Source organism: Trachymyrmex septentrionalis, unplaced genomic scaffold (genome assembly GCF_001594115.1).
Source record: "Trachymyrmex septentrionalis isolate Tsep2-gDNA-1 unplaced genomic scaffold, Tsep1.0 scaffold66, whole genome shotgun sequence".
NCBI lineage: Eukaryota > Metazoa > Arthropoda > Insecta > Hymenoptera > Formicidae > Trachymyrmex > Trachymyrmex septentrionalis.
Window position 1 is genome coordinate 1,591,479 of NW_017305843.1, and position 11,965 is coordinate 1,603,443.

The 11,965-nt window shown below is 27.8% G+C and overlaps 1 protein-coding gene across 5 annotated transcripts in view; it reads right to left on the reverse strand.

Moving 5' to 3' along the window:
* Positions 1-756: 756 nt before the first annotated feature.
* LOC108753215 (E3 ubiquitin-protein ligase Bre1) overlaps positions 757-11,965 on the reverse strand; it is a 14,930-nt gene continuing 3,721 nt past the window's right edge. Inside the window, exons 7-17 of one of the 5 annotated variants that reach the window (XR_001939613.1) lie at positions 11,756-11,881; positions 11,479-11,652; positions 11,141-11,398; positions 10,483-10,614; positions 10,037-10,308; positions 9,794-9,947; positions 9,397-9,510; positions 8,724-9,126; positions 8,391-8,485; positions 7,760-8,103; positions 757-1,410 (exon numbers count right to left, since the gene is read on the reverse strand). Coding sequence is in view for 4 of the 5 variants with exons in the window: in XM_018494615.1 (XP_018350117.1) it covers positions 7,822-8,103; positions 8,391-8,485; positions 8,724-9,126; positions 9,397-9,510; positions 9,794-9,947; positions 10,037-10,308; positions 10,483-10,614; positions 11,141-11,398; positions 11,479-11,652; positions 11,756-11,881 (2,010 nt within the window). In the remaining variant the exon portion in view is untranslated. Of the gene's footprint in view, positions 1,411-6,020; positions 8,104-8,390; positions 8,486-8,723; positions 9,127-9,396; positions 9,511-9,793; positions 9,948-10,036; positions 10,309-10,482; positions 10,615-11,140; positions 11,399-11,478; positions 11,653-11,755; positions 11,882-11,965 lie in introns of those variants that run through there. The other 4 variants (XM_018494616.1, XM_018494615.1, XM_018494619.1 and 1 more) reach the window with 4 other exon arrangements.

An 11,965-nucleotide genomic window follows, 5' to 3' on the forward strand; every position in this document is an offset into this window, starting at 1 on the left:
ATATGGTTACATTTAATAAATATTCAAACAAATATTTATTAAAATTTAGTACATTTTTCTATTAAAACTTAAAATAAATTTCTAAGGAATATATGTAAAATATTGAATACTGTAATAACAATTTATTAAAAAAAAATGATGACATTTTTCATACAAAAAATACAATACAATGATAAAATATTGAGAATAAAAATAGATGAGACGCATCAAACTAAATTCAATCCATTTTCTTAATAAATTCTCCATTAAAAAAATAAAAATGAATTGATTTTATGAAATAAATATCGATTTCTTTCTCATTTTCTTCTCATCCATCTATTTTCTGCATTCAATTATGACGAAGGAATGCAGGCAGTATCATAAGTATTTTCTAGATAAAATTGCAAATATGTAGATATATTTTTCAAGTTAGAAAATTGAGAATACATTTGTAATATGAGGTTTTTCGAATTACCCACTTTTTGAGCCGAGCCATCGAAGTGGCACTGACGTGAGTCCTATTGGGCCGTGCTGAATGCATCGAGTTACGAGGAGTGTTCGAGAAGTAGCTTTCATCATGGAATTACCGCAAACGTACTGATTATTACTTAAATCTTTCAGCTAAGACGCTTTTTAGGTGAATTTTCAGATTTTGAGCATTGACATAACGTTACAGATTCGACATAACATTTGTATATTTATTAGAATTTCCGGGAAATTAAAAAAAATGCTTTTTGGAAAACGTGAATGAGAAATCAAAATTATTCAACGGGATTTATATAGAGATAAAAGATTAAATAAGAGAAATATTGCGCAGCTAGTCAGTTTTTTGTTGAGTGATGCTGCGACATTCCATATATATATTATGATCAGTAGATCGAATGTTTTATTCTCTTTTGACGAGGGGACTAACGTGCCTTGAGTTCAGTATATATTTATATATACGCATAACTCGAAGAAGCCGAGAAGCGTAATTGTCATGCTGCTCATAGAACATAGAATAAAGTATGATTGTTCCTGAGAGCTACGCGAAGTGCTGTAGTGATCCCTTCTGTCCTGTTACTTTTCTTCCGACACTCCAGCGCAATCGTTTTTTAAAACCTGCGAAGCGTCGTATTATTTCTCGAACACCTCTCGCATTTTCTACACGTAATTAAAAATACCCCAAGAAGGGCCGTAGTCCTAAAAGAGAAAACGCAAGAATGACACGGCTTATAGTCTCGAGCGCAACAATTAGAATGTTTTTCTTGTGTGATAACAATCATGCGGACACTCTTTACCGTTAAACATCGATTGAATAATACAGCGAACGATTCCGAGAGAAAAAAAGCAGTCACAGTTGAAGATACTGTTAATGTTGTAGGTTTAACTCTTTGCACACGGCAATCCTGTTTTACACGTCATTATCCTTCCCGCGATTGAAGGAAGATCCTGTAAAAAGAAATTTGAAAAATAAAATTTAGTTAATAAAAAATAAGCTACTCTTTTCTCTTCTGTGGCTTAAAAAAAAGAACAGAAATTATTTCGTGGAAGGAATTTATATGATAATTATATAATTTTGTTATTACACATATGTATAATATTATTATATGTATAAATAAATCACAAGATTAGATGAAATAATTATCCACTCTTGTGATATATTTTTATAACTTGTAATCTCTCTCTCTCTCTCTGTCTCTCTCTTTCTCTCTCTCTCTCTCTCTCTCTCTCTCTCTCTCTCTCTCTCTCTCTTTCATTCGAGTGTAAAGAGTTAAGTCAGTTTTCTGTCGAGAATAATTTCGCATACTTTAGTTAAGGAGAACTGATCAACATTAAGCAATATATTCGAGAAATTGAAATGGATATGATTATGTAATTGAAGGCATGAATGGTAAAGGGCGTCAATTAACAAAAATATCTTAATCCCTTCCATGAACAAATTATTTGTGAAATGTACCCGAATTGATTTATATATTGTTTACAAATATATGTTGTACAGACTATCCCAAGTTCACTGTTTTTTTCTTTTAACGATATTCAACGATATATTTTTTTAAAAATTTCGGTTTAGTTTTTCCTCGAAAATTGAGTAGAAACATTATCTGCCTTTTTAATCTTTTTATCTTTTTATCTTATACCTTGTACATTTTTACATATCAAGAAGAAAAGTTTGTAAACTTTTCAAACTGTGTCACTAATAACAGAAAAATCAATTTAAAAAAAACTGATCTTTTTATATTTATATATTTTTCGTAAAATCGAAGAAAAAGAAATGTGCAGTGAATTTGGTACAGCTTGTACATAACGTTATTAATAATTATCTCAGTATAGAGAGAGTAACTTGGAAGGGAAACATTCCCGCAACACGTGTATATAAATTTTCTTGGTCCTATAAAAAAGAGAAGTAATATGCTTTTTATACAAATATCATTCACCGAGATTTTAGAATTCCGCTTTTATTAATTTACTAAAGACCCGGGATGATAACTAAATATTCTTATCATCCAATTTTTCAAATAACATAGTCAAACTGAATAAACTTTATCTAACATCAAAATGATCGACTTATTTCTCTGTCACAAAATAGTAAATTTACATGCGATTAGATATTTATTGTTAAAATTTTATTGATAAAATTTTGACAGTTTCCATTATTTTTATTATATTTCTATTTTATAGAGACACATATGCTTAGAAGGAAGAATTATTTTTCCAGTTAATTTTTAATTAATACAGTATTTCATATATGTTTCTTAATATTCGTAAATAGAAATTGAATTTCTTTTGCAAGGATAACGCTGAACAATTTATTTAAAATGTAATTCCTTGTAATTATTCTTATAATAAATTTTTAATTTCTACTTTCATCGCTCACTACATAATTAATATATAATTACGTAAACATATAATAAATTATATAATAAATATAATAATTAATTATATAATAAATGATTATTATAATTTTAAAATAATTCATTACCGTTATTTATTATTTAGTAAATTATTGTTATAACTAATTCTCTCAATCTCTGAAATTAAGTCACTACTTAGTGAATAATCGTATCAAATATATGAAAAAGGTAATTCCCATGCTTTTAAACTTTATATTTTATCAGGAAAGGAAGAAGTATTATGTGATTGTGAATCGAAATGTCCTCTGTTAAATCTTTATTATTACATCTCTTCGAAAGATCGACAGATTAAAAAAAAAAATTAACGCAAATTCAGTTTCCAATATCGAATTTTTGATTTTCTAAAATCAGCAATCTGTTAAAAGTGTTGGGATTTATGTATGCTATTTTTTCCATTCTTTTATTATATCACTTCGCATTCTTTATAATAATTATAATTGAATTTGAAGTACAATCTTTTTCATTTCTTTTTCTGGTATATAAAGTAATATGCAATAAAATTTAACATGACATTTTAGTTTTTATTTAACAGTTATTTAAAATCATTCAGAATGACTTGAACATAAAATTTTAAAATTAAGAAAAGCACAAAATGGATTTAATTATTTTCAAATCGATGTCTGATTTCGAATTTCACGAAACCGTAACACCCACAGAATGAATTCTTGTCAATTAAAAAAATTTGTTTATCAGTTTTTTTTTTACAAGAACTGCACTAGATATATATATTTCTATTCTAACTGTATCTCGACGAAATTTTATTCGATATACATAGACATATAATTAACGTCGAGAAATTGTACTTCTCGAGTGGTGGCCGTTGTGTGTCTCCATATTAAAATCAACGGCAGGTTTTCGCGAAAGGTAAACTTTGTAAAAAAAAAACATAATTTAGATTGAATTAGGCTCTTCTCGATGATACTTTCAAGCTTGAAGTAGAACTGTTTCGTAGGATTTTCAACAAATTTGGTAAGATAGAATAAAATCCGAAAGAATTTCGTACGTAAATTTGGATTGAATTATTTGAATCTCCGCATCCCGTTTCCAATTTTCATCCTCTGATAAGAAAGATAAAGATAAAGAATTATTTACATGAAAAATGTCTATGTTCATGATTCACAATAAAGAACGATGAAATAAATGAAGAATACGAAAGTTTATAATAAAAAAAATAATGGATAGAATTTTATTTAAAGGTAAATAATTTATTTTCACCGAATTTTTTATTCAATTGTTATATATAATAGAAAGGTGTTTATACACGTTATTAGCGTTCAACAAAACTTATATATATTTTCATTTAATTTATACCATTTAGAGGACTATATATATATAACAATTAGATATACATGCTGCCCTTGTATACACGTACTTTCGGAGAATTACTTACTTTTGAACTAATTTCGAGCATTTCGAAGTATTTAAATAAATAAGAAAGTTTTTATCCGTCTTTATTAAATTATTTAATAATTTATTAATTAATTACTAATAAATTAAAACAGTAAAGATAATTTTGTATTTAAATAAAATTTTGATTTTTAATTTTTTTATTACATTTATTTACTAAATATAATAAGTATTAATATCATAATTATCAGTAATTTATCAAATTTTTAAAAATAATTTTATGAAATAAACTATTAAATATAAATTAAATCTTAAATATTATATTATATCTTACACTGAAAAAATAAAAAAATATTTTGTCTTATATTCTATTATAAAAAAAAAAAATAGAATAATATCTTTTAAATGCTATAATATGAAATGTTTTCCATTTCCTAAATTTATGTTCTAAGAATCTTTAATTAGTTCAAAAATAAGAGATTAAGATGTCTTTCTTCTCAATTTTGTAAAATGAAAAATGAGAATTATTAGAGATTAAAGTCGTTTCCAAATATAATTGCGGAAAAATTTTCTTTGTCACTTATATTAATTATTGCAAATCGATTTTCAATTTTATTTATGCTTTATGTACACCATCAAAAATAACATATGTAAAATAACATGAACAACAAAATCTATACATACATGTATACAATTTTATTATAAATCGTATAAATTTTACACTTGTTCATGTAATTTTTCAATTAATGTTTTTTTTACAGTGCACATTGATTATAATATAAAGCTATTAGAATTAATTAATACTATCATATAATGTAAAGAAAATGTGTGTAATGCTCATATAAATGTAGCTTCTTATTTTGTTTAGTTTTCGATTCAGTTTGTCTGCGCGAAAAATTAAATCGTTATAGAGCAAAACTAGATAAATATGTCAGAAATATGTTAAGTAGAATGAAAAATAACGTTTTAAAGTATAAGAAACAGTTTAGAACTTTTTGTCGATTTTTATCCTCCATATATATATTGTAATTAAAAAAAAAAATTTTTTTTAAGGCAGTATTGCCAATTTAGTATTGAAATAGATCCAATAAGTATTATTTTTTATAAGGTATTTTTTTTCGAATAGATAATAAAGAAAAGAAAGTTTATTTTTAGTGAGGTCAAATTGTTCGTAAACGCATTTACACATTTATATTGTTATGCATTTAAATAAACTTTCCTATATAAAAGACAAAAAGACATATTTCTCCAAATTAAAAAAGACATATTTTTCCAAATTATTATAACATAGTCAGAATTTATCTAAAAAAGAAAATTAGTACAGAATGTTCAAGTGAAAGATCTACAAAATAAACTGTTGAAACACAGCTTTGACACACTGACACATTTTTTTTATCGAAATAGATTATTCACGCATTTCTTTTTTTTTATAAACGCATGTACTTAGATGCTCGCATTCGTAATTAACATTCATACATGTGAAAATATTCAAAAATTATTTATACTATAATACAATATTAGTATAATAGTATCAAATATTTAACAATTTAGGGAGCGCAAATTTGAATTACAAATGAAATAAATTATTTAAATTTAGTAATATATAGATAATTTAGTATTAAAATAACATTTGCTAACATTAATGCTATCAAATCAATATATATATATATATATTATAGATATTGATTTGACGTATCCCCCTTTCCTTTTGACTTTTTAAAAATATGTTCTTACAGTTCTTAAATAAAATAATACATATTTATAAGATAGTGTAAGATATTTTAAAAGTATCATGGGATATCTTATTTCTTTAATTTCTATCTTGATTCCAATGACAATTTCGATGAAATCGATCATGAGAAATATAATCACGATCAGTAAAAAGAATTCGTTTCTTATTGAATAATATCGAGTAATTATCGTACAGAACATTCCTGTTATTAATCAGTTTGCCTGTCTCGTATTATAAACAATAGATAAAGCGAATTTGGATCGTAACTCTGTTAAATTTATCCTAATTAAATAAATACCTATAAGCGATTATTACAAATTACTAATTGTTGAATCTAAATGTTAATACAAAAGTAAATTTACTTTACTTTCAGAAGTGAAAAGTAGATAATTAGAGCGCTTCTTCGAGACTTCTCAACTCAGAGATGAAGATTCAAATGGAATTAAAGTAATTACATGACTTAATCAGGCATAGCGTTCAGAACATACAGACGGAATATTAAACACTTTCAGCAGATTTACACTTCTATGAATTTCGTATAGTAATTGAATCTAAATAATATATGATGCGGTCGAGTTGCCGCTACAAATGCTTGAAGTATTTGATTGATCAATCAGAAAAAAGAATTTTACTAATTGATCAATCAAAAAATGCTTCCAAACATTCGTAGCGTAGTTACATGCGTAACTCAACCGCACTCTATGTCAGTCAATTAATCAATTTTAATTCATACAGTTATAATTACTAAATCAGTGATCTAGATTTATAGTTTCAAAATTTGTCTAATAGACTAATGATTATCAATCCAGTGACCTTGATCTCAGTGATCTCTATTTTATCTTATATAGCGTTTTCTCTTGGGAGTTACACTGGATGTAGTTTCGCATCAGTTGCGTGCAAGCGCTATACTCAGCTACATTAGAGTGATGCACACCATGATGTACACTATATCATTATTGCGCTAAAACCCTGTTCCCACTTGACTTCCATTTTCAAATTTTAAATGTCATACTGGCTCTACATTGTCCCTTTGAGACGATGTAGCAAAATCTCACTTCGTGCATAAAATTTGCACACACCGTAATTGGAAACACGGTACACCGAACGAGTTTGCTTACTACCAGCCATGGAAACAGTACACTGTCTGAGTGTTGCATTAGTGGGCGATAGTGCAGCCAAGAGAAAACGCTATTATAAAAGACATTTTAAACAGTAAATTGTTGTTACTGAGAGGACAGTAGTTCTTCTTAAAAATAATTTAAGAAGGCATTGATTTGAGTGATCAATTGTATGTAGATGTTAACGATAACCTCGCGCAAGCTTATTTAAAAAACGAGATCAGAGAGAGTAATTTAATAAATCATTTTTTACGTTGTAAATAAAATTGAAAGCTTGCAGCCCGTACTATATACCATTTAAAAATACAATCCAGTTTTTTTCTCTTTCCTCCTTATTTATCTCTTTTTCTTTTATTCGTTCACTCATTCATCATTCACTTTACTTATCGATTCTTATAGTTTATAAATTAGACCATAAGGCATGAAAACGTGGAAGTAATAGAATTAAAGTAATAAATAGATTATCCAGTCTCCTGAATTTTCGACTGCGATTCTTAAATCTATGACTTTTAAATTCTATGGCTTATGTTCTTTTTCTTTCATGGGCTATGATCTTAATAAGAACTTAGCAAAATTCGTGATTCATTATTCGTGACGCACTTAGGGATAATCACATATTGCATATGGTCATTCCACAAAAAATTAGAGTAATAAATAAAAGATATAAAAAAGAAAAGAGAAATGCTCACGTAACATATTACAAAACATAACTCTACACCGCGGCTTATTTTTCAAGTCAGCACCTTCTTCTTCATGTGGATAGGTACAGCCGATGGTAGTCGTTGGCACCGAAGGCGCAATTACATTTCGGACATTTTCGTTGTCGCGTCTCATAACGTGTGCGTAGACAATCCCAGCAAAATACGTGGAAGCACTTAGTAAGCACGGCATCCTTCCGCTTCACCTTACAAGACGGACACGTTAGAGTTTCCTTATATTCCCGCAGCTCTTCCGCCATTACTTCATCCAGGGTTTCAGCGAGCTCAATCTTCTTCATTCGTTCGACCTTGCGCCTCAGTTGCGCTATTTCTTCCTACAACGCAATACAGATTAAATTTTATTTATATCAATGATTGAGTTCTAACAATGATGGAACAAATACACTATCAAATCTTGTCATCTACTTTCTAATACTAAAAAGTTTTTAGCATTCAAAATTTGCATAATGATTTACATAAATTATTAATTAATATAAACAAGAAAATAATTTTTTCAAATCTTTTATAATTAATTCTACTCAATTAATTAAAAAATTAAAAATAAACATAAAAAATTCAGAATACAAAACAATATTTTAGCTACTGCAGGATTAATCATTACCTGTAATCTTTTAGTTTTATATGCTTCAGCTTCTAAGGAACTTGTTTTCTCGGCTACGACCTGTTGTGCTTCCTTCATTTGGGAATGATATTTTTCTGTAATAATAAATTATATTAGTTTTTTGTTTAGAAGTAATTATTTAATTTTTTATTAGATCATTTATCTTCATTTTCCTAGCTAATATAACAATAGCTGATATATGTTGTAAGCACTTTAATATATTATTTATGTGTATATTATCATGATTAAAAATTTATGTGAGAAATTTTATTAGAAGTTTATTTTATTCAAAATCTTAATTTAGTGTTTTTGCGTTTGCATGAAGAATCTTACCAAGATGGAGTTTGAGATCAGCTGCAGATTGTGCACTCTCTATCGCTTTCCGTTTATGCATCTCCATCGCTTGCTGTCTTAGCGCCAATTCTTTTTCCACCGTGGCGAGAGAATTTTGTAAAAGACGTTCTTTCTCTTCCAGCTTTCGTACAACTACGTTGGCCGCTTCCACTTGCGTCGTTAATGTAGACACTTGTTCTTTTAACACATCCTTCTCTTCCCTCGCAAGTTTGTGCAATTGATTACTTTTGATTCTCTCTGTCATGAGCTTAAAATTTGCGTCATCTTTTTCACGTAACTGCTGTATGAGTCTAGAGTTCTGTTCCTGCATATCCTCGAACGCTTGTCCGGTCACTTCCATCTCATTCAGAAGTGCTTCCTCTTCCTGCAACCAAATACAATTCTGTTCAACGTTACATTTCCGTTCACGTATGTTATCAGATTCTGTCATATATTTTCTAATATTAAAAATTTTTTAATATTATACATAAAAAATTTCCATAGTAATGATTTGTATAAATAATTGCTTAATATAAATGACAAAATAATTCTCCAACTAGATTTTTTATAATCAATTCTAGTCCCAATTAATTAAGACTTTAATCTTTTTATATATAGCATAGATTAAAAATAAAAATAAAAATTAACCATAAAAAAAGTAAGTGTGATTTACCTGTTTTTGACAAGCAACCTGACGTTGCAATGTGTATGCTTGTTCTTCTAATTTCTTAATTTTTATCTGTGCATCTTCATCAGCTAACTTCTTACGTTCTTCACGTTTACTTTCCTATAAGAACATAATAAAAAAAAAATTCACGTTATTATCCAAATAAATATAATCTTCACTAAGTTAATATAAATCAAAAATAAAAGTATTTATATAATATTATTAATATTAAAGTGCAAAATATTTCAATCCTTATACAAACTAATTATTTTCCTCTAAATATAAACAAAGAAGTTATAAATAGGTGATCAAATATATATACGTGGGTTGCTTATTTAATTGATTTATCATGTACATTACTATAAATCATCATACAGTAATTATAAAATATATTACAACACACTTGAATCTTTTTGATTTGCTGTCGTAAATCCTCCAATTCTGCTCTCGTTTTACGCTCCGCAGCCATTAACTGTACTTTATCTCGCTGCTCTTTTCCAACACCTTTGTACATGTCTAATAAAAGCTTCATTTCTTTCATCTCATTCACAGCTTTTCTATAATCAAATTTTTATTTTTATTTATTTTCTAAAAATATATCGTCACAATAAAAATATCAGTAGTTTAGTTGATAGCACAAACATACTTAAGTTGTGCCTTCAAATCTCTCACGGCTTCCGATTCTGCCATTTTTGCGTCTTTGGTGCGATGTGCAGGATCCCGATGTTCAGTTTTTACAGATTCTTTCTTGATATCCTTCTCACGTTTTATATCCTTCTCCTTTTTTAGAGTTGGCGAAGTTAACGTTAGAGAATCTGGTGTATTTTTGTTGCCTTCACCTTCTCCAACCTCAATTGTTTCTACCTCTTCATCAGCACCAGATTCCCTCTTTATAGTAACACCACTTTCTTCTTTTATCTGTACGTGTAAATAAAAAGTTAATAAGTAGTAAACAAAATCTCATTTTTTAAACTAATAATCTAATTCTGGGCTACATATATACAAACGAATACATCAAAAATTAATATAATTATATAGAAAAAAGTGCATCGCTATCTCTTGATTTAAGTTTATACATTTATATAATTATACCTGTGTAGATCCTGGCAATGAATTTGAAGCATCTTCTTCTTTTCCGCTACCATCTGAATTATTCCCTTCTTTATTTTCTTGCGACGTTTGTTGCCCTAATTTAGTTGTCAATTCCTCTACTTCCTTCTTTAACTAAACAAATTTGATAAAAATAAACTATTACCTACTTTTATTACAATTAAATAATATATATCGAGTAATAATTTATATTATATTTTGTTCTGTTATTAAGATAATGCGTAGAAAGCGATTGACTTGTAATATAATAGATAGGTCTCGGGTTCAATCTTGATTTTTATTCTATAGATATGTATATGACTCGATTTATAAAAAATTGATTAAAGAATTAAAAAGTCGAAAGAACTCGAAAAGTTTTAAGAAACATTGTATTATTCGTCCCAGTTAGGGACAAATATATTCAATAAAGAATACATTTTGATTGCAAAGTTTAAAAGTTTAAAAAAAAAAGAAAAAAAAGTTGTAAAAGAAGATAAGGAAAATTGTAATCCGATAATTTCGAGACAATAAATTGATACATAGATATTATATAAATCAAAGTTAAAAATCACAGAAAATTAATAAATTTTGTAATAAAATGAAAAAAAAAAAAAAAAAAAAAGAACTACTTAAAAAATCATATATATTTATATGTACTTACTCGAGGTATTTCAGTAGAAGTTTCTTTGTATTTTCGCTTGTACCGATGCACTTCTCCTTTTAATTGTTGATTGTGATTCTGAAGGGAGGTAATTAGGTGCCGCATTTCTCGATTGATCGGACCTGTCTGTTCATTGGCAGCTAGATTCTGTTCAAATTCAATGCGAAGCATCTCGTATTCCTTGCGTAATTGTGCTAAAACGTCTTCGAGTTGTATACACTCGCCGCGCAATTTTTTTTGAGCCATTAATTCTTCACTCTATAAAAAGATTTTGAATAAAAATGAAATGTCAATTTACATGCTCGTAAGTACAATCTTCGGATATATGAAGGTTTTACCTCCATCATCTCAATGTGGCGTAAATGTGCGTTTTTGCTCGATTGTAACTGTTGACGAGCATCATCCAATTGTGTTTTCAATTGCATAGACTCATTATACAATACGGAAAATTGCGATTGTAAACATTTATACTCTGTTGTTTCCACAATTACTGATTCGGGAAGTTGTCTTATCTACAAAAAATGCTAAAATTTAGCTATTTGGTAACAGTAAAGTTAATTATATTAGAATATTTATGATATAAATAAAATTTAGGAAACAAAACTGTTTACTTACATCCATTTTCAATTTTTCTACTTCTTTTAAAGTTTCGCGATGTTGCTGATGAAGTTTGTCTAATTCCTGTAATCTATTATTAGCTAATTCACGCGTCTCTTCAAGTTCTCTTTGCAAGTCATCAAGCTGTAAAAATAATATATGTATAAAAGTTATGCATTTCACGGGTTTCCTCCGTGTCCAGAACCATTTTTGAAATGCCTAGACATT